This window comes from Macrotis lagotis, chromosome X, assembly GCF_037893015.1.
Source record: "Macrotis lagotis isolate mMagLag1 chromosome X, bilby.v1.9.chrom.fasta, whole genome shotgun sequence".
Taxonomy (NCBI): Eukaryota; Metazoa; Chordata; class Mammalia; order Peramelemorphia; family Peramelidae; genus Macrotis; species Macrotis lagotis.
In genome coordinates this window covers 245,630,560-245,654,567 of record NC_133666.1, presented here as the reverse complement: position 1 = coordinate 245,654,567, position 24,008 = coordinate 245,630,560, and the positions used below count along the sequence as shown (strand labels likewise).

The 24,008-nt window shown below is 34.5% G+C and overlaps 1 protein-coding gene across 5 annotated transcripts in view; it reads left to right on the top strand.

The window, feature by feature from the left end:
* POC5 (POC5 centriolar protein) overlaps nt 1–24,008 on the top strand; it is a 57,864-nt gene that overhangs the window by 5,574 nt on the left and 28,282 nt on the right. For 3 of the 5 annotated variants that reach the window (XR_012472621.1, XM_074207571.1, XM_074207572.1), the window contains 6 exons: nt 4,246–4,340; nt 10,349–10,490; nt 14,584–14,652; nt 20,423–20,628; nt 22,566–22,742; nt 23,438–23,542. Coding sequence is in view for 4 of the 5 variants with exons in the window: in XM_074207571.1 (XP_074063672.1) it covers nt 4,257–4,340; nt 10,349–10,490; nt 14,584–14,652; nt 20,423–20,628; nt 22,566–22,742; nt 23,438–23,542 (783 nt within the window). In the remaining variant the exon portion in view is untranslated. Of the gene's footprint in view, nt 1–4,245; nt 4,341–5,312; nt 5,968–8,673; nt 8,741–10,348; nt 10,491–14,583; nt 14,653–20,422; nt 20,629–22,565; nt 22,743–23,437; nt 23,543–24,008 lie in introns of those variants that run through there. The other 2 variants (XM_074207575.1, XM_074207573.1) reach the window with 2 other exon arrangements.

The window sequence follows — 24,008 nt, the reverse complement described above, 5'->3', positions numbered from 1 at the left end:
TAGGTCAGGTGAGAATAAATATGAAATCTATTTGGATTCTAAAATAGGCTACGTAGTAACCAACTCAGGGAATACATAAAGAATCTGTGAGGAACTGTTGGTATAATCTTTAAATCTAGAAGGGAAAAGTCATCTCCTACCAGAGAAACTGACAGCCCCAGAGGACTGATACATGATACTTCCAAACAGAAGACTTCTTTCCCTGTCCTTTCACCCCAAACACTTGGGAAATCATTTTTTAGTTATTTTTTAATGAGCGTTTCCAAATACAGTTTATCAAAGGAAAAGATAATTTGTACATGAAACTTCAAATCACTATTACATACTCCATATTTCTGTTAAGGAAATTTGACACATAAATCCACCTATAACTTAAAAAGTCATCTTATTAGTCTGTGGCCTTCTGTCTTTTTCTTTTGTTCTTTTTAAAGATTTTTTTAGGTAGGAGATAGGAGCAAGACAGGCTAGTAACAGATATTCAAAAAAAAAGATGAAGAAAAAAGAAAATAATTTTAATAAATGCATTGTTGGGCAAAACAAATTTATATCTTGAACATGTCCAAAAATCTCATTCTGCACTTGGACCCATTATCCAAGGTGCAAGAAGTGTGGGTAGCATGGTTGGTCATTGCATTGATTGAAATTCTTAAATCTTTAAAAGTTGTTTTTATTTACATTGTTGTAATTATGTAAATTATTCTCCTGGTCCCGCTCACTTCTATCTGTATCAGTTCATACAAGTCCTTGCTAGGTTTCTCTGAAAACTTTTCCTTTGTTTCTAATGGCACAGAAAGATTAATTTACAGTCACCTGCAAACAATTGCTAAAATCTTAACATGTAGAATGAATGCATGCATGCAGTAGTCTACTCAGAAAAGGGGACAAAAGTCAGATCCCATCTTTCTTTTTGTTTCAGGAGAGTCTGAAATGATCATGAGCATTCTATGTGGCTCCTATGGTTAATTTAAGTTGACTTAAGGGAACATCTATAATAAATTACTTTAGGATAAGATTGAGATATGTAATTAGGCTCTCTGCTGCCAGATTTCTGATTCTAGGAGAGAAAAGGAAAGGCAGTTCATTTATAAGATACTCATTGATCTGCATTCAAAGTTTCTATGAAGAATGGGTTTTACCTAGAAGAAGACATGAAAAGTGTTTGTGATTCTTAAAGGACATAAGAACATGTTAAATATAATGTTGAACTATTTGAAACAATTTCAAACATTTCTTGAAGTTTTTTGTACCGACTCTGGATTCACAGAAAGCTCATTGATTTTCACTACTCTGATCTGAGACTGAAACACGTTTAACTTCAAATTGAAGGACCATGTCCTCTACCATGTCTTAACCCCCGTTCCTGTTTTTGAGAGTCCAGATTCTGTATGACAAGATAAATGGCAGAATCATTGCTGAAACAAAATGTGTCACTCAGCATAGCACAACTAGAAACAATGAAATTTTCTTTTTTTTTTGGCAAGGCGACAGAGTTAAGTGACTTGCCCAAGGTCACACAGATCATTAAGTGTCTGAGGTCAAGTTTGAACTCAAGTCCTCCTGACTCCAGGGCCGGTGCTCTATCCACTGTGCCACTTAGCTGCCCAACTCTAGAATTTTCAACTGTTTGAATAACTGCTAGTTTACTGTCATTCCACTGAAACTGCTGTCTCCAAAATTGGTAATGATCTTTCAAGTTTCCAAACCTAATGGCCCTTTCTCAATACTCATTCTACTTGACCTCTCTGTGGCCTTTGTCACTCTTGCTCACTTTCTTTCTTGATCCTCTCTTCTAGGTTACTGGGAGACTACTCCCTCCTGATTCTCATTCTACCTATCTGATTACTGCTTCTTTGTTTCTGCTGGATCCTCTTTCAGATTATGCTCCCTCACCACAGATGTCCATCAAGGGTCTATCCTGGACCCTCTTCTCTCTATATACTAATATATTTGGCAATTTCATCAGCTACCATGAGTTTAATTATCATCCCTATCCTGATAATTCTCAAATCTACCTATCCTTTTCCAAACTGTTAACCTCCAGTCTCTTAGTTCCAAAAGCCTTTAAAGCATCATAAACTGGATATCCAAAAGACTTCTTAAATTCTCTATGTCCAAAATGGAACTCATCTTTCCCCCTCAACTCTGGCTACTTCCTACCTCTCCTGTTAATATAGAAGCCAACACTATCCTCCCAAGTCTCTTAGGCTCCCAACATCCTGGGATTCCTCGCTATCTCTTACCCACCCCACCTCCTGATATCCAAGCTATTGCCAAGGTCTGTCGATTCCACCTTTACAGCATTGCTTCTATAAATCCCACTTCTCTCCTTTGACACTACCATCACTCTAGTGCACACTCTAATCACCTCTTGCCTGAACCCAGGCAATAACCTGCTGGGGGATCTCCCTGCTTCAAGTCTCTCCTGATTCCAATTCATTCCCCTCTCAGCCACTAAAGCTCAGGTCCAGATACCTTACCCTCTACTTGATAAACTCTGGTCCCTTCCTGTTGTCTTCAGAAGAAAATACAAAATTCTCTGTTTTGAATTCAAAGTTCTTCATGGCTTAGCCCCACCTCTAACCTTCCTAGTCTTCTTATACCTTACTCCAATTCAGTGATACTGGCCTCCTGCAAGTCCATGAATAAGAGACCATTTCTTAGAGGATAACACTTTCTCTAGTTGTCTCCTATGCCTGGAATGCCCTCCTTACTCTGTTCCACCCACTGACCTTCTGGCTTCTTCTAAGAGTCAGCTAAAAGCCCATCTTTTACCCTAAGTTTCCCCCTACCCCTGTTAATTCCAATGCCTTCCCTTTGTGACTCATTTATTTATCTTGCATATAGCTTACTTGTATATATTTGTTTGCATGTTGTCTTCCATATTAGACTATGAGCTACTTGAATGCAGGAGACTGGCTTTTGCTTCTTTATCCCCATCACTAGCCAGTGCCTGGCATATAGTAGGCATTTAATAAATGATTACATAGTTAATGAATAATAATCAGATACGTCACTGCCTTTAATGAGAAAGATTTCTTCCTTTCCATCAAAGATGCAAAATATCTCACTTCCTCCAGGAGCTTGTTGTAATAGTAGCCTGAGTCTATAAAAGCCTACCCCAGATCTTGGAAAAACATAAGAAAAAACAGCCTTAAGAAAGCATGTTACAATTAGGTTAGTCAAGGAACTACCTACCTCCTACCTACTTTGATGGTAAAATGAAAATTTTGCTAATTGGTTTCAATGTGGAATTTCTCTTAACTTTGTACCATTAGTTATGAATGCCATCTACTATGAAGTGAATTATCATTTTAGAAGACATGATAATGACTTTTGTTCATCCAGCTACTGTAAGGCTTCTTTATTTCAATTCTTTGGAGAATGAAGGACAAACAACAACCTATTTGAACACTTAATTAAAGTGGACAAAATCATAAATCTGTTTGTCTATATATCCTGCATAATATAAGGTGGATCTACCATCCTCCAAGACCCAGTTTAAATTCTTTGTCATAGATCTAAAGCCCACCAATTCTCTCTTCCCATTTCAACTTCACTAGAATACTATATTCCTTTACTGTGCCTTTGGAAGTTAACTTTATATTGTTTTATCATCTCATTGTTTAATTTTTGTTTCTATTTATCATCATTATTTCTGTAATGTCCTTACTTTAGTGCCTCATTGTGACATGGATATTCTCAAGGTTATGTTAGGTTAGTTCTATGCCAGTTAGTCCAATCAAGCTGTAATTTAAAGACTAATTTAAACTCTGCCTGTCCTCTAAGTATTCTCCTTGCTATGTTCCAAAACATCACCCTAATTCCTTGGTAATAAACTCCTTAGCCGTGATATCTCTTCAGAATTGTTTACAAAAGTTAAAAGGTGTGTGATCTGTGCATTACTAGGACTATCACATTGACAAAATTACAGTCTGATTAAGTATTGACAGAATTTCACTTTTCATATGTGATAGGCTTTCTACTAGATGGCAGGTTAGCTCTATATAACTAGAACATAAACCATTAGAGTATAAACTCATTGAGCAGGAACTTTATTTAGGATTCCTTTGTTTCCCCTTCATAGAAACTAGCAAAGCAGTTTGTGCATAATAAATGCTGTTTAATTTTTGCCATAATACATGGAAAATTTTATATAGAATTTTCCTGCACTTAGCTGAAAATGCTTTAGGTAATACATTTATTTAAAAATATTAAAGACTAAAGTTAACTTCTATTCTTTTACAGTTTTATGCAGTATGTCCTCAGATGAAGAGAAAGCTGCAGCTACAGCTTTGCCAGGAGACACTGATCCAGACAATTCAGTTTCTTCAGGTCTTCAGGTAGGGCAGAGTTAACCTGATCCTTCAGTGGCTTTTACAGGAATCATGGAGAAAGACCAGCTTAATTTGTTAATTCTAAGATTCAGAAAATCCCAAGTGTTAGGTTTCCATGACACTTAATATTTTTATCTTAGTAGCTTATACTTGGAATAGATATCATATTTGGCATAAAGGCAATGTCCCATGGAGAGAACTTTACCCCTAACACACAGCCAGACACAACTGTCTTTTTAAATCAGGAGGGAGAAAAATAAACATGTCTGAAAAGAATGAAGAGAATATTTTGATTCCATTCTCCCTAACTTGGTAGTATTGTTAGCTGTCCTTTTCTTTCCACTGTTAATTCTACAATTGAGGCCTTAATTATCTTTTGCTTGATCAATAATAGTAGACATCTTTCTTCCAATAGTTCTTTCTTTCCTATTTCCTTACTTTCATATGTATAGTTCTGCCAAGTTAATCTTTCTAATGAACAAAACCAAAATGACCTTGGGCAAATCATTTAATTCTGATTGCCTGGAATCCAGGGCCATCTCCTGTTGTCTGATTCATATCTGACCAATAGATCCAGATAAGTGTGGAAGAGCAAGTGAGGCTCATGTCTTAACACAGCACCCCATCACTCAAATCCAATTCATATGCTTGTCATGACATCACCTCCCTTATGTTATGGTCCTCTTTGAAGACCAAGGACAAGCACCGTCATCTTCATCATCACTTGATTTGACAGTTTCCCACCTACCTTCTCACAGTCTGTGAGTAAATACAGTGAGTAGAATACAAACTCCTTTCCCTTGAGTTCAAAATTATCTAAAGCATGTCTACCTTCTTATAACCAAGTAGCTATGTATGAAGTTGTCTAACCTGTTTCTTTTCTTATCCCTACTTTTATTTTTTTATTTTTTTAGATTTTGCAAGGCAATGGGGTTAAGTGGCTTGCCCAAGGCCACATGGCTAGGTAATTATTAAGTGTCTGAGGTCGGATTCGAACCCAGGTACTCCTGACTCCAAGGCCGGTGCCACCCCATCCCTATTTTAAAAAAAAAAGTCAGGAGTTCAAATCCAGCCTTAGACACTTAATAATTGCCTAGCTGTGTGACCTTGGGCAAGTCACTTAACCCCATAACACCATTGCCTTGGGGAAAAAAAATAAAGATAATAAATAAATTTATTTTGAAAATTCTTTCATTTCATTGAGTATAGACACATATGAAAGACCTTATCTCATTTCTGTCTTACCTCTTCAGCAAAAAAGGACCTATATCTCTTTAAGGGCTTAACTTGACAAACTGGGAGAACCTAGCATAGGACCTGGCTCATAGCAGGAACCCAATACTTCTTGATTGATTGGAGAGTCCTGAGACATTATAAAACCCAATATGCAAAGAAATTCATACAAAGATAGATCGTATTTAGCTTTGTCAGAAATGTCACTTTAGCTTTTAGTGCAAATAAATATCATAAAAAAAATGTCAAACAGCTCAAAATTGTGATGTCACAAATTCTAAGAGTGTTCTAGCTTTACATTCTGATCTCAGTTGCTTTGACATTCAACACATTCTGCTGTCTAAGACACGGGATCCAGTACAGAGATCATATACCATGACCATGGAGGATGTGGCTTTATGTAAAATATTTTCCTTTTCTAAATTTCTAAATATAGGTTTGTGCCTCAGTGGCACCAATTAAAACAACACCAAAAATAGAATTTTAAAAGGAAGCACTTTTATCAATGTAGACTTATCCCAGTGTAGCATATAAATTTTGTAGTTTCTGCCAATGCATAGACTTGCTTACAAAAATGTAGAGAAGGGTCTCCATTGACTTTGTTAAAAAAAAAACCAAGAATTATAGAAAAGATCTTGTGGGGAGTGAAAAAAAAGTGAAATTATTGCTATTGTTGATTTGGAAGTTTGGGAAAGGGTAGGAAGATAGACCTATATATAGTATTGAACAATTTAATGAAATGGTAAAATTAAACTTGAACTGTTTGTGAGGCCAATTCAGAATAATACTTTACTTCATAGCTTTAAATCTTATTTTTCTTTCTGGAAAGTTATTTTACCTTCCTGGGTCTCAGTTTCTTGGTCAGTAAAATTGGGCATTACCAAAGAAAATGTTATGAGGAAATCAAAGTGTTGAATAAATAGAGCTCTCTTCCTTTGTTCATCTTACTGTTTGGCTGGAAAGAATCTAATTACCTTGTTTTTACTAAAGTTTAAATGACATACAAGATTTCAGGCAGATTTTACCTTAATATGCAGCAAAGTCACCATAAGAGGAAGGAAGGGATCACTAATACAGAAGGTAAAAATCAGTGAACTAGGAGATGAGTCAGAAAAGGAATCAGCTTTATTGACACCCTCAAATTCATGATATGGGGTGAACAACCAGTCTTCCTGGGAGATTTCAGTGGTGGTTACTTGGTTTGGGGAGAGGGGAATCTAGGAGATTGTATATACCTCAATTCATGAGAAAGCTAAAGAGTATGAGAATCTAGTACTCCATAGATTCGAAAGTTAAAATGCTAACTCATTTACTGAACCATGGTATCCTGTATCTTATGAATTCCGTTTAATATATGATACTTATAATTCTGCATATTGTCCATCACTTTTCCAAAATAAATCATTAGCTCCAAAAAAGACTGAGTTCAGAAGCCCTCTTAAGGGTTTCTAAAAGTTTAAGGAATTCACAGTTCAACAAGAATTAGCACATTGATTCTAGGACTAGGTTTGCCCGTAGAAACATCTTATCTGTAATCAAGGAAGTAACTAAACTCTGCCCTGCTAAAATCATCTGGAATATTTATGGTGTTCAGTTCAGATTAGCACATTTTAGTGACTTTTCAAGGTAGCTAAGTGGAGCAGTAGATAAAAGTACAAAAGATAAAAAAAGAGGGCTTGCAGTCAAGAAGACCTGATTTCAGATCCATCCTCAGGAACTTACTGTGTGACCCTGAGCAAGGCACTTAGGCTCTGTTTGCCTCTATTTTCCTATATGTAAAATAGGAATAATAATAGCACCTCCCTCCCAGAATTGTTATGAGGGTCAAATAAGGTAATAATTGTAACATTGTCAACCTAGTACTTAACATAGAGAAAGTGCTATATTCCATTATCATCATCATCATCATCATCATCATCATCATCGTTATCATTATCATTATCATTATTATCATTATTATTATTTTAAGAAGAACTTTGACAAACTAAAGCGTTTTCAGAACAGCCAGGATAGTGAGTGACTGGATACCATCTTATGTCATTTTGGGATCAGCTGAAGCAGTTGGAGATACATAGTCTAAAAAAAGTTTTCGTGGAGATATCATTGCTGTCTTCAGATAGTTGAAGGATTGTCAGGTAGAACAGGGATTAGGTTTATATTACTTGACCCTAGAGGACAGAATTAGGAAAAATGGTTGGAAGCTATAGATGTAGGCTTAATATAAATAAGGACAGATTTATCAATAATGAATGAAAGTTGTCTCCAAGTAGAATGAGCTGCCTCAGAGGTTGTTTCCCTTTACTGGAAATTTTCAACAGTCTCAGTGACCACTTCCTAGAGATAATGTAGAGGGAATTTCTGATTCCTGATGGGACTGCATCTCAGAGTTCCAACTCAAAAACTACATTCCATAATAGAATAACTCATTTAAAGTAAATCTTTTTTTATATTGTTTTAAAATATTAAAAACATATCAAACCATTTTTATACACTTCCCTCCTTTAAACTTTTCTTGAGAACTTAGAGTTATTATATGAATTTTATTGTAACCTGTATTATAATAACACCTTCAGGATTCATGCTTCTACACTAAATTACCCAAATTGTTGTAAATTGTATAGATCACATTCCTGTTCTTTTAGTTGTTTTGTATCTTCCCTTGATTTATCTTTTCATCCTCTTTTATTAAGTGCCTGTTTATAACAATTGACTTCCCCTGCCTCACTCTTCTAGTCTGCCATAAAATTGCCAAAGGTATAGCCAGATTAATGTTTATAAGTGTAATAATTAGTAGGTTGCTCCTAGGTCTGTTTTCCAGAAGTGATGAAAGACAAGAAGGAAAAGGCTCCATCTATATGTACAAGAATATTTATGACAGCTCGTTTCTGGTGGCAAGGAAATTGAGGGGTTGCCCATCAATTGGGAATGGCTTGTGATTATGATGGAATACTATTCTTATATAAGAAATGATAAGCCAGGATTCTCTCAGAAAATCCTGGAAAAACTTAACAAGAGCAGATTCAAAGTGAAATATACTATGTACAAAATAACTGCAACATTATAAGATGATCAGCTGTAAGTGACTTAGCTTTTCTCACCAATACAGAGATCCAAGACAGCTCTGAAGGTCTTATGATGAAGAATGCTATCCTTCTCCAGAGAAAGAACTGATGGTATCTGAATATAGATTGAAGCATGCTTTTTTAAAATGTTATTTTTTGTATATAAATATTTTGTTTTCCAATTATATACAAATAATAGTTTCTACCAGTCCTTTTTTGCAAGGTTTTGAATTTTACAATTTTCCCCTCCTCTTCCTCCCATTCCTCCTCCCTCACCCCCAAGAGAAGGCAGTCTGATAGTCTTTACATTTATTTCCATGATATGAATATATCAAAATTTAATGTGTTGAGAAAAAAAGGAAGAAAGAAAATATTAAGAGATAGCAAAATTATGTAATATGTAGTCTGACTTTTTAAAAATTGAAAATAATAATCTTTAGTCTTTGTTTAAACTCCACAGTTCTTTCTCTGGATACAGATGGTATTCTCCATCACAGATGCCTTAAAATTGTCCCTGATTATTGTACTTGATGGAGTGAGCCAGTCCATCAAGGTTGATCATCAACCCATGTTGTTGTTAGGATGTACAATGTTCTCTGGTTCTCATCTCACTCAGCATCCATTCATGCATAACTTTATTTTTCTTAAGATTTCTTTTTGAGGGGAGAGTGAGGGTGCCTGCATTTTCTTTCACAACATGACTATTATGGAAATGTTGTGTATGATTATACATTTATAATCTATATCAAATTGCTTAGGAGGGAAGAAGGGAGAGGTTTGAAATTCAAAGTTTTAAAAATGAATGTTAAAATTGTAACGAGAAGAAAATAAGATGCTTAAATAAATAAAATTTTAAAATAAAGATTGATAAACTAATTAATGAACAAACTCTTGAGTCAGCACCTGAACATCATCTTTTCATAAAGTATATGGATTTTGTGATACTTATTTCAGAGACTTTTTTTGTCTTTCAGGTTCTTGGCCAGCCCTGATAATTGCCAAATAAGTTGTGTACTTTAAAGCCAGTTTGCACTCTTTAAAGGAATTTGTTGACCATTTCTTTTTGCAGGGAATTTGCAGCTAAAATAGCCATAAGGATCACTTCATACAAAATAAAATTTCAAAACTAAAATTTTTTGTTCAAGAACTTTCTACTTTGATTAAAAAAGATAGGGCAGCTAATGTGGAAATGTTTTGCATGGCTTCACATACATAAATGATATCAAATTACTTACCTCTCAAGGAGTAAAGGAGCTACAGGAAAAAGAGAACTCGGAATTCAAAATTTTAAAAAATGATTGTAATTTTTGTTTTTCTATTTAATTATGAAATATTTAACAAAATGTATTTTAAAAAAGGAAAACTTGACTTCACACATGGCAGTATTGAATGCAAGAAGATTCATTCCCTTTTCTGTATTATATTGATAACTACAGTATTTGAGCTGTAGATAAACCACTTCTATATGGAACTCTCCTAGGCATTGCCTGGGTTGTGCCATCATGGTATAGATATTCAGAAATTCAAATCTCTGGTGCATAAGAAAGTTAGGATGGTTTTATAGCTAAAACTTGTTTTTTTCCAAAGGAAATAGCCCTGATATTTCATGAAAAATTTGATCATAAATGTCATTTTAAAGTATTGAGGTAGAAGATTTCTTTAAAAACAAATGTTTAAATCATAATTATATCTTTATGTCATGGGTGACTTTTCTTATAGACTGAATATGAAGAGCTGCTTCGATATGCTGTGGTGACACCAAAAAGTGATGCAATTACCTCAAAGCAGTCTTATCCTAAATCATTAGGAGGAACAGATGACCAGCTATTGAATGCAATGGCTAAAGAGCCACACACTTCAGGTGAGAGAGAGAGAGCACACTTTAATTTAAAATTAGGAATTAGACTTAGTAATTTACCATTGAATATATATTTTAAAAACATGAAATTAGATTCTTAAGTGTCAAACACTGAAAATAAATGAGCAGAAAGCCACAGAAGATACTGTCAATTCTGACCAAAGAACCACCAACTGCTAACTATAAAAAATCCAAAAAGTTCATAAATGTTATGGGCAAAAAGTCTTCTTTATTCTGTTGGAAGAGAGAACTAAACATACATGCCGAGGTCTTCTCTAAGACTAAAAGACCCAAGATAGCAAAAGTAAGTCTTGATACATATATTTATGGCTATTAGGCAAGTTTGCCTAGTGACGAAAAGTCTATTCATATCAGGGCTTCATGTCTGAAATATAGTTCCTGCAGGTGGCTTATCTAAGCTCAAGAACTTGATTTGAACCAATTCTGTGATTTTAGCGGCCTCAGAATTTATCCAGAGGTTGAGGGCAAAGGATTATTGTTATACCAAACTCAGGACATAGCTCGCCTTCACTCTGGAAAAACGCAGTGTCTCCTAATAATAAGAAGAAGGGAGTAAAAAAGGATAGTCTTGTGGTGGGGATCCTAACATAACCAATGTACAACTTTATTTTAAAAATGTATACTAGTAATGAAAATTTTCTTCAGTGAGTAGGTTAGGAACTAAACCTTATATAGATATATATATAGCATATAGTATGAATAGTTGTACAGGGAGTATATTACTTTTCCATGTACTTAGTAAGTATTCAGTAAATGCTTTCTTATAATGAGGATGGTAATGATTTAAGTTGATAAAAAGTATTAAAACTATGTATTTTTGTAAAATAGTGAAGTGGAGAGAGTTGATATTGGTAATGTAATTGTGGTTCAATGCTTTGAATGTTCATCACCCATGAGTACTTCAATATTTCCTCTTTTATCTCTGTAATAGGATGGTAATATAAAGATTGTTTAATTATTAAAGAATTTACATGATGTTTTGAAGACTGATTCCAATTTGTTTTTCTTTAAGTCTATTTTCAATTAATCCTTTGGTTCATAGAGAGATACCTAAATAAAGAATAAAGAAAGATTTTGTTGTGCTATCATGACTTTTTCCTTTGATACAACATAAATACACAATGAAATTGTTAGACTGATAATCTTTCATTGTTCATAAATTTCACAATATTTGAAGAAATTCTTATTCACAAAATAGTTTAGGAATAAATTAAAAGCAAACTTTTTTGTTTTCTCTTAATTGATCATTTAAGGAAGTACAATATGTAGACTTTAAAATGTATTGAATAATTATTCCACTAATTACTCCTAATATTTATAAACACGTACCCCTGGAGGAACCTGTATCTTACCTGTTATCTAAGTCCCAGAGCATGGAACCATGAGGACAACTCTGTATGTTAAGCCTCTTGGTCTGTTGGTATTTTATTCTTGGTCTTTCTAAGAGCCATTAATTCATTTTAACTGCAGTTAAATTTTAACCAGTTATGCTTAACTCCCCCCCCATGTTTTGATTTTTTTTGACTAGACCAGACCTATCATTTCTCTGATGTTGTCAATTCATTCTGTAATTGCAAGTTAGCACCTTCTATAATAGTTTCATAGTGCATGAGAGTTTTCTGAGGCACAGAGACATTGAGTGCCTTGTCCAGAGTTACCCAAGTAATGTGTGTAATGGGCAAAAATTTAATCCAGGTCTTTCAAGCTCTATCTACTATGCCATACTCCTGTCTCTGTAGTCTGTGCTATGTGATGTGTCATTATTATATTAATATTGCCATATATTTATGTGATACTTGAAATTTCCAAAGTACTCTTATAGGCTTTATCTCATTTGAACATTAAAATAGCCTTATGAGAAAGCATGTATTGTGTCCATTTTAAAGATACAGGAGACTGAGAGACAGAGAGATTAAATACTAGTAAATAACAGATTAAAAAAAACTGAGGGTCAGATTATATCTTGTAAATGATAATTACAACCTGGGACCCCAGATTCCTAGTCAAATGTTAATTCTACTATTCCACACTCTTAAATTCTATAACAATTAGATGCCTCTTAGAGTTTTGCCCAATGTCCCTGCAAATGGCCTAATTGGCCACTATTACTATGCCCCATAACCAAAATATCCATACCAAAAAGATCCATTTGATCGTAGGAATTACATAATTTCCAAGTCTAGATATTCTAAATACTAAGATTTTTTTCAGTGATTTGGGTATGGGCATAAAGGGATCTATTTTGGATCATAGTCAATATGACTGATACAGAACAGATAAAAGTATTGGAAGTTAAATGAAGATAGAAGCATCTTGTTGTAAGTGAAGGAACAGTGAGAGGAACAGGATTTAAATGCATGTGATTTTTTTTAAAGAAGTAATTTTCTTTCCCTTTTCTATGTCAGTGTCACTTAGAAATTTTTGGTTTTTGTTGGGGGTTTTTTTGGATATTTTTAGGTTTTTTTCAAGGCAAATGGAGTTAAGTGGCTTGCCCAAGGCCACACAGCTAGGTAATTAAATGTCTGAGGCCAGATTTGAACTCAGGTACCAGAGTTTTTGGTCTTGACCCCTTTCCTCACTTCCACTTCCCCAAAAGGCTTTTATTTATGTGAATTGTATCCATATTTATATATTAGAAGTTCAAATGTCTTATAAAAATTGTTCTCCCCATGGATACCTGAGATCTCTAGAGTATCCATACCATGCAAGTCAAAAGCAAAAATAAGTGAGGTGATAGAGAGCACTTGGTAGTAAGTGTCTAAATTGAGCCCCATTCTTGGATACTTACAGAACTAGCTGATGTGATTGATAAGTTGTCCGTGATCTCTGAAGAATCATGGGGAAGGTCAAATGTACCTATTTCCCCAAAAGGAAAGATGGTAGAATCTGTAAATTATAAATTGGTAAATCTGACTTCAATTCCTTGCAGAGTTTTATAATATATTATTAAACATATGTTTTCAGTATTTTTTAGAAAGGATAGTGTCATAAAGTTAGCTTCATCAAGCATAGTGCTCCCACAGTGATGTTGATCTTTTTTGTCGATCTTTTTTTCCTAATTGGTGGATTTGGAAAATATAGCATCTGAATTGCAGTAAGCCATTTAGCAAAGTCTTTCTTGTTACCTATGGAGACAAAGGACTAGATGCAGGCTATATTATATTATCATTGGACTATGGGTTTAGACCTGGAAGGGACCTTTGAAAGTCTGGTCAATCCCATCATTTTACAGATAAAGAAACATCAAGCCAAGAGAAGTTATTGACATTCCCAGAATTATCATGGGTAACTCATAGATTTGAGCTCAGGCCTTCTCAGTTTAAGTCCATTGCATTATCTTTCATACTATGTTGCCTCTTAAAGATTAACATCAAACAAACCTCTAATGATAACTTATAGATAAAAACTCCTAACTCCTAGATCTGGAACTACAAGGGATCCTGTTGATGTTAAGTTACTTGCCCAAGGTCACACAGTTTTAATAAGTAGCAAACCTGGGGTTTAAACTTAGTTTCAAAGACTCCCTTTTTGGTACTCTTTCTCATATTCTAGGGTGTTTACATATAGCATGGATCTTCCATATACATGGATCTGGAACTGAATGAATGTTCAAATCCAAAGAATAACCATTAGTTAATTGATGTTAACTTGGAAGTGATTCTCTAGTGACATGCTTACTATACTATTCAGAATTTTTATCAGCAGTTTAGATGAAGGCTTAGATAATATATTATCAAATCTGCAGATAAAGCATACCTTGGAGGAATAGATAATATATAAGAGAATTGTAATCTAAAATTTCTGGCACTAGACACAAGTAGAAGTTTCAGAGGCAGATTTAAGGTCAGTGGAAAGAAAACGGATACAGAAACTGATGCTGAGTAAGGGAGTTATACAATGTGAATAGAGTCCCCTAAGTGGCTTTTTCATTCAGGTTTCCATTGCATAATATTAAGGAGCTAGAACCAATGATTATTTTTACATAATTATAACTTCAAATACTGTGAATTTAAATTCATGCTTCCACTTCAGGGTGCTGTGTATGCATCACATTTTATCCTCCTTTACTCTGCAGGAAGAGAAAACAGGAATGAACCTGGGAGAATCATAGACAACAACGCTCCAAGTACTTCAAAAGCAGAAGGTATGGTTATCTCAAAATGATTGAATTTTTTTCTATACTACATATTCTTTTCCTTCTCTATCCTTCCTTTCTTCCTTTCCCTTCCCCCCATCTTCCACTTTACCTCACCCTTATCCAGCAAAGAATCCTCTCATATCACAAAGAAAAAAAATAGTAAATCAAATGAATCAACACAATAACCCTGATATTGTTTACAACATTCAGCACCCTTAGTTCCCTACCCCACCTCCCAATCGCCCACTTTCATTATCAGTTAATTCTTTGAAAACAGTATCAGTCATTTCTTTTAATCCAGCACTTTTGTGTTTCTGTTTTTTTAATTTATATTGTTATGATCATTGTATATTCAAATTCTGCTTACTTTTTTATGTATAGTTTCATGTGTAGTCTTTTAAGGATTTTTTTTATCAGAAGTATTCTGATGAATAATTTATTCAACTACTTTTGGATTTAGCAATGACTGGAATACTTAATGCTTTGTGACAGCATTTTAAAATGTTTCTTGCCTGAATATTTATCATTTTCATATATAAAATATTATAATAAGGTGATTAATAAGCTAGTGAGTGAAATAATATCACGTGGCATCCTGATTTTCTTAAAGGTAAAACTGAAGAGGGTAAATCCTAAAACAAAATTTTGGTTGTTAGAAAATTTGGTCCTTGGGAATAGTTTTTAATAAACAGAAATCAAAAGCTAATGGAACATTAACAATCTAATCTTCTAAAGTAATATAGTATCCCATCCTTTCCCCAGACTCCTCAGGGCTCATTTTCATTATTTAATTGTTTATTTTGCAAGGTAGTGTGGTTAAATGACTTGCCCAAGATCACAGGGGGCTCATTTTTGAGATTTTATAAACATTGTTTTTGTATATTGAGAATATGGACTGAGCAGTGTGGTAAAATAGAAACAGCACTGAGTGAGCTCTTAATAGGAGTTGGGGAGGGGGACAGTTGTCACTGTGACCTTGTATAAATCGCTTAGAACCTGCAAGGCAAGCCCTGGAAAGCATAAAAGGAGAAAAAGAAGACAACCTCTTACAGTTGTGTACCTGGCAGAATTTATCCAAGGCTGGACTTAACAATTGCTGATGAGAATGGGATTTGTTTGAAACATCCTACTCCCCTAGGTTGGAATTAAAGAACCATAGAATTGAATTTGAAAGGAAGTCATGTCATCAAAAATTCCACCCAATGAAGGAATAAATATTATGAGAAGAGTTTTGTTCAGTCTTTCTCTGAACATTTTTAATGATAGAGCGTGCTTTACATCTAAGGAACTTGGTTTTTTTGTTTGTTTTTTTAGGTTTTTTGCAAGGCAAATGGGGTTCAGTGGCTTGCCTAAGGCCACACAGCTAGGTAATTATTAAGTGTCTGAAACCGGATTTGAACCCAGGTCAAAGGAACTTATTGTTAACCAGCTCTAATCAGAGATTTCTTATTTTGAATTGAAATATGCCTCCCCTGCTTTCTAAAGGGATACCTCAGATATTGCAAGTTCCATGCCAGACCATTGCAGTAAAGCAGATATTGGAATAAAATGAATCATTTGTATTTTTTGGTTTCCCAGTGTATGTAAAAGCTAGGTTAATGCTAAGCAAAATCTGAACTTTTACAGAGTTGTAATCTTTTTTGCTGGTGAAGGATCTTACCTCGACGTTGATGATTGCTGACAAGTTGATGGTTGCTGAAGTTTGGAGTGACTGGCAATTTCTTAAAATAAGTCAAAAATGAAATTTCCCCATTGATAGACCCTTCTTTTCACTTAAACACTTAGAGACCATGGTAGGGTTATTGATTGGCCTACTTTCAATATTTTTATGTCTCGGAATAGGTAGGCCTGAAGAGATGGAGAGAGATGGGAGAACAGCCAGGCATTTGGTGAAGCAGTCAGAACCTACACAACATTTATCAAGTTCACTGTCTTTTGTGGGTGTGGTTCTTGGAGCACCAAAGCAATCACAATCAAATGTCACTTATGTAGTAGTAGTAGTAGTAGTAGTAGTAGTAGTAGTAGTAGTAGTAGTAATTATTGTTATTATTATTGTTATTATTATAATGGAGAAAGTTTTAAATATTGTGAGTTACCAGACATGACACAGAGACACCATGTGAGCATATATTGATTGGAAAAATGATGCCAGTAGACTTACTCAATCCTGGGTTGCCACAAAACTTCAATTTGTAAAAAATTTACTATCTGCACAGTTCAGTAAAATGAGGTATCCCTGTATTCAGTTGCACTAGTTCTGCCCTATGAATCAATAAAAACATTACCCTACTGTTACATTGCAATAGCCTTCCAAATATTTGATGACAGTTAGCAGGGTTAAGCATCCCTAGTTCTCCAACTGCCAGTTATTCCACATATGACATGGGTACCAGATTGTTTAGCAACTTGGTCATTCCATCAAGCATGGCTAATATATCTAAAATGGCTTTTCTCTAAATAAGAATAGTAGTGTTGTCCTCTGTCCCCCCCTCAGTTTCCTCTATTTTCATACCATTGTACTTGGTGTGACCCCAGGTAGAATGAAAGCTCCTTAAGAGCAAAAACTGACAATTTGTCTTTCACCAGTGCCCAGCACAGAAGCTTATAAAAATGGTAATTTTGTATTAAGTTAAAAGAGTCATGGTCCTAAGACAGATGCTTGTTGTTTTAACTCTTGTTTATTTTCTTATAGTTACTAGCAGTAAAATCTTCCTAAATTTAGGAGTGGGGGAAAAAGAAGAGTGAGAAAAAGAGAGTTTGTGATTCAAGAATAGGAAATTAGGGGCAGTTTGGTGGTGCAGTGGATAGAGCAACAGCCCTGGAGTCAGGAGGACCTGAGTTCAGATCCAGTCTCAGACACTTAATAATTACCTAGCTGTGTGAACTTGGGCAAGCCACTCAACTGCCCCATTGCCTTGCAAAAAACAAAAAAAAAAATAGAAAATTAAAGCAAAAGCTATGAAAATGTATTCTTAAAAAGAGGAAAATAAAACAGAACAGGTGATAGCAAGTGGGGAAATAGAATAGGTAGGCTGATCTCTGGAGCCCAAAGAATAAAGGGCAAAAGTATGATTTAGAGGTTATCCTAGTTCCCAGAAGTGTATTCAGAAAATTTTGTATCTGGAAGAGAGATTTCTCCATTATGGTTCTCTGATTATACTCCACTTTTGTCAGTGTCCTCTTAGCATGTGGTAAACACAAATGCAAACAACAATATTCTACATACAGCATAGAATAGAGGTTTATTGTTCCTCACGATCAGGGCACCATCTATTTAATAATGCAGGTTTAGATGATATTTTTGTCACCTTCACACACACACACACACACACACACACACACAAACACACACACACAGAAAATGAACTTAATGTTTTTCCTGATGTTTTTCCAGTGATGTATTTGTGTATCTTGAGGCATTTAAAGGCCAAAAAAAAATCAAAATTGGAACTAACCCAAAAGATAGTGGAAAGAAACAGTATAAGAACAAATAAACTTAATCTTTTTTCCAGTTATGAACAACACGCAAGAAGTAGCAAAAGAGATATCATCCAGGAAATGTTGATTGGAAAATAGATTTCTAGTGTAGTTCTAAGTTTGAGATAACAAGTAGATTGGCAAAATGTTGCACTAGTACCCATGAAATGTGAGAACTTTGAGGAAGGCTCATATTTGCTAGGTTTTCTATAAATGTTCTTTTGAAAAGTATGGATAAGAATCACACAGGATGAAAAGGCATATATCTATTGTAGTGAAAAAAAGCAGTCCAACTTGGTTTCTCTTAATTTTCCTCTATTGTGAGAATGTTGGTATTGATATGATTTACTTCTTTTAATGATGTCAGTTAAATTGACCAGATAAAGATTGAGCACCAACAGTTGACATTGTAAATAAGCGAAAAAAAGTGTGATGATTAGTACTCCCTACCCCCCTTTTCAACACTCTGCCACAATCTCTGCAGAAGGCGGCCTCACAAGACTGAGAGACATTAAAAAAGTAATTAAGGTTGCTGTGGCCAAAGACCTAAATCCCTCTAGAAACCTGCCTACTGGCAGTAAATTTAGCTGCCTGATTATCAGATAATAGCATACTTAACTTTATCACTAGTAGAAGATGCCAGCGCTTATATCTTCTTGGTGTAGCCTTCAGGAACCCAAGATCATCTCTTTATCATAATGTGGAATCTTTATGCCTATTTTTCCTCATGCAAATTTTAATTTTGGTTAAAAATCCATTAAAAATAAATTGTAAAATATTTTTCAAATATGCCTATTACCTGTAATTCCCCTTTAATTTTGGATACCTAAACCTTAAAACAGCTACATGGTCTTTCATGCCGGAAAGAAATAGCTTAAACTCCTTTTCTCTAACCATAGATGTCTGATGATCCAAAAATTTCTGTTTGGGATTCTTTGATGCTTATCTAATTATATAATAGAAATGTTTAATGAACCACTTAACTTAGCAAATGATTAAATAGAAATTATAATTTTATGAGATTAAAATCACATTTCTTATATATAGAAGACATACCTGGTTTGATTTACATGGTAAGTGTTGCTACCATGCCACTAAAAAGAGGAAGCAGAACCTAGTATATAATTTCTTCTTCCAAGTAAGGTTTATTTAAGGCTGCTGCATAGGTAACTAGGTCCCGAGATGATGAAGAAAGACACTAGAGTGTGATTGACTCTGATCTTGCTCTCAGTATTATTGTAATGAGGCTTCTTGTCTTGTCAGCTGTCATGTTTATATAGGACCAGTAAAAGTGAATCTTCAATAGTAATGCATCTGAGAGCAGGGATTATTTTTCCTTTTTGTCTTTGTATCCCCACAGCCTACCATATTGTCTTAGGAAAAGTATAAACTTAATGCTTATAGGATTGATTGTATATGGGAAAAGCATGATATCTAATGTGATGATTATCAAAAGCTTATCCTTGAAGATTTAGGGACAAAACATAAGGCTAAAGTGTTAGGAACTAATACTAATTTAAGATAAATTAGAAGTAAAATTCACTTCCATTAACAGGCTATGTTTATTTTCCTAGGGCTAACTATTACCAGTTTCCTGGTTGTAAAATAACAAATTCTTGGTCTATGACAACCAGTAAGACAGAAAAATTACAATACTTTCCATTTTGCAGGGATAAGATCAGAAGGTGCTGTCACAATTTTTAGAGCACCTCTCAACATTAACTTAGTTATTAGCTTTCTGAACGTGAGCTCTTTATCTAGTAACCTAATGGGCATAAACAACTACTGGGGAAACTGAATTTTACTGATTTTGACATTCTCCCTGAAAAATATTAAAGAAAGCATCAGATGAATGGATTCATGGTTCACTTGTCTTTTAGAGTTTAAAAAAGAAATATCAATTATTAGGAATTCTTCTGTGTAACTGATGAACATTTACCCAAAAAGCTGCCATGAAGATAAAGTAGCTTATGAACAACTCTTTGGCAGAGAATGAAGAGCAAAAATCCTTCTAAAAACTCAAAAAGACTCCAGCAGCCAAAACTAGTCCTTCCACTAAACATTGTGGGGGTGGAGGCAAGAAGTTGATCATTTCAAAGGTCTGCAAGATTAATCAATTTCTAGTTCTTTCAATCCACATCAAAGAGAAAAAAATGACCAAATTAGGAATGCCATAGTTAGAGGAGAAGTGATGTGTACTTTTTTTATCTGTTTTTCACTCATAGAATGAAGGCATATTACACTGCTTTCTCAATGTAAGTCAATACTGTCTTTAATTGCTTGACTGATATGTTTGTAGATTTACCATCATCACCACCAAAGAGGATCCCTCATCCATTCATGGACTTTTTTGGCTCAAATCACTTAAGTGACTCTTCCTCACCAGGATCTTCTAGTTCCAGGGAAAAAGAACTTTATGAGAGATTTTTTAATGAATCATGTATTGCTGATGAAAACCTTCGAAAGATAGAAAACATAATTGATCTCTGGTGTTCAGGTCTTAAGGTATGGTATTTGTAGAAAAAAATAACTGATTTGTATTTCATTCTGTGTCATCAGGAATACAAGTTTATTTCATTTTGTGTTTCACTTTTCTAGATAAACTGACTAACTACCTCAAATAGTTTTAGGCTGTCCCAACATATTTCACTGAGTTTCAAAATATCTGGAAGCTTTGTATGTGATCTATTTGGGCACCTACTATACTTTAAAGCACAGAACTATGTTACATTTGACTGGTTACAACAGATCAAGGGTGGTATTGAAGCCAATTCAGGCTCTCCTGCTTTACTCCAATGACAAAGAGGCTAAACATATACTAATTAAAAAAAAACATACACTAATTAAAAAAAAGAAAAGATTGCTTTTCATTGCAAATTCACTATTTTGGGCCCTGGGCTTTATCAAAGATCATAGGATCAAGAGTTTTTGAGAGCTGGAAAAAATATTAGGAGCCACTGGGTTTAACCTCCATTTTATAGATGGGGAAGCTCATAAAAAGCTCAGATAGATTAAGTAACTTGCCTAGGACCACACAGCTAGTAAACCTCTGAAGTAGGATTTAAATCCAGAACTTCCTGATAACAAAATCTCTGTACTCTATCCTCTGTATCATGCTACCTCTCAAATTAAGTTGACAGTCTCTCATTTAAAGTGTTAATATAACTTCTTTCTGACCAAATGGAAATAATTCCAACATTGTAGATATCCTCTTAATTTTTAGTTCTTACCAAACACACACACACACACACACACACACACCTGCATATGCATTATGTATTTATGCAAACATACATTTGGAAAGTGATTTTTAAAAAATTTTTCAAACTATATCTGAATCACCAAAGACATTACTATGTTTTGTAGTTACGTGCATGGAGAAACTGTGATCCCTAGAAGTTCTAGTATATTTGTATTTGTTATTTGTTGGAGCCATATAGTTTAGAGATATATTCTTTTTTTCTAATTTCACTACATCCCTAACATACAACCAGTAACTTCATTTGGCTATATCCATCCTACATATGGCTCATCTTTATATCCTTTCCTACCTAATTGATGCCATTTCAACCTCTTGAACCCCTCTAGCTTGTCAAAATCATAGCCAACTCCATTGATACCTTCTTTGATAATCCCAGCAAAGACTTCTCTTCGGGGCGGCTAGGTGGCATAATGGATAAAGCACCGGCCTTGGAGTCAGGAGTACCTGGGTTCAAATCGGATCTCAGACACTTAATAATTACCTAGCTGTGTGGCCATGGGCAAGCCACTTAACCCCATTTGCCTTGCAAAAATCTTAAAAAAAAAAAAAAAGACTTCTCTTCTGAGCCAGTTATTATTCAGACTTCCTACATGTGATTTATTGTTTATTCTTCTACTGTAGTTATTTTCAGATATAGCTTATTGCCTCTCCTAGATTATAAGTTTGTGGGTGGTTGTACACCCACTGTAGCATGTAACAGAATACAGTTATGCATAGTATATGTTCAGTAGTTATTTGAATAAATTGACAATTCTTCAGATTCCATTTTTTCCATATTTAGTATAGATATTTGCTATGAGTAATAAAAGTTAGTGAAAAGAGTTATTGAAATTTAAGGGGGAAAAGCTTTCATGTGCTATATTTGAAGTAGAATAAGTTAATTTCTTCATCATGGCTATTGGTAATTTAGTCAGTTTTGTATGTTCATGTTATTTATTTTGGAAAAATAATGGTTGATAAAGGAAAAATGCCAAACTGGTATTTCCATTAAGAGACTGAGTTTTTTTGTTTTACCTCTACCTCTTGTCTTGAACAAAAATAATAGGTTGTTTGGTATGTTTTTCTAGATCTACCATTTGGCAATAGATAAATTGTGCTATAATATTTTATGAAATTCTAAATCCTTATATATTTACATATATATATGTATATACTGGATATCAATTTTCTTGTTCTTCAGACAAATGTTCTTGCTGAATTAAGTAAATGGAAATTGAATTTTATTGATTGGCATAGAGCAGAAATGAAAAGAGAGAAAGACAAGCAAGCAATACAAATAAGAAGAATGCAGAACCAAATTGATGACTTGAATGAGCTGCAGAAGACTTACGAAACTTCCGCTGGGAGAAAAGATGAGGTAATCTTTCCTGTTTGCTTAATTATAAATTTCAGGGCCATTCAAAGGCTGGAAAGGCATAGGAAATAAAAATGCCTCCAAAATCCAAAGAAGATTTTTTTTTTTACATGTACTGATATAACATGGACTTAAACCCTTGCTATTGGCTAGCACTCGTATTTGGTGAAATGTAACAGTTTTGGGCCAGCTAGGTGGTGCAATGGATAAGGGTGTCAGGACTGGAGTCAGGAAAACTCCTTTCTCAGCTCAAATCAGTCCTCAGACATTAGCTGGGCAAATCACTTAGCCCTGTCTGCCTCTGTTTCCTTGTTTGTAAAATAAACTAGAGAAGGAAATGGCAAACCATTCCAGTATCTCTGCCAAGAAAATCCCAAATGGCGTCATGAAGAGTAGGACAAGACTGAAAATAACTGAACTACAATAACAATAATATAGAGACTTTTATCAGGAAGCCTTTAAAAGCTAAACAGAAGAATTTCTGTCTTATCCTAGAGATAATAAACCACTGTGTTGATTGAGTAGAAAAGTGAAATCAAGAATTTTTCAAAGTATTATTGAAATAAAAGTTTATGATTGAGTGTACTAGTAATACCAAATTGTCCAATAAAAGCATTTATGCTGATTCTTTTGTTACCATATAACAATTGCTTTTGTACAAATTGTTATCATGATAATATGTTCGATGTTTTTAAAAGGTAATTGCCACCTTGACTGAAGCTACAAGCAAGCAAAAGGAGAGAATGGATTTATTGAAAACATTCTTCCACTGGAGAATTGAACACCTCAAGACAAGACAGGAGGTTTGTGTAAAAGACAGTACAATAAATCTCTGTTCTTTGAAAAGGATAGAATGATTTATTGATGCTTTTGTTGAAGTCACATGTTTTTATTTGATCACTGTGGCAAAATAGAATTACTGAATTTATACGATCTCATTTAAAAGACACTTTCATGCCTCATTCTTCATAGATGCTTTTGTCATATATTGAAACAAATTCATCTTAAGTGCAATGACACAAAAGTATTGAGGTGTCACTTGTTGCAATAGGGTATGTTAGAAATGAACTATTTAACTAGTTTTATGATTTTGGGAAGTCATTAAACTCAGTGTCCGGGCAACTCTCTAAGCCTCTCAATTGCTGAACAGATTCTGATCTGCATTGTTAGAAATAACTTCCTAATTGAAGTTCCCTCCATCAATGAAATTACAAGTCATGTGTCTTTTCAAAAGATGATAAATATGATGACTAGAGGGAAAACATCATT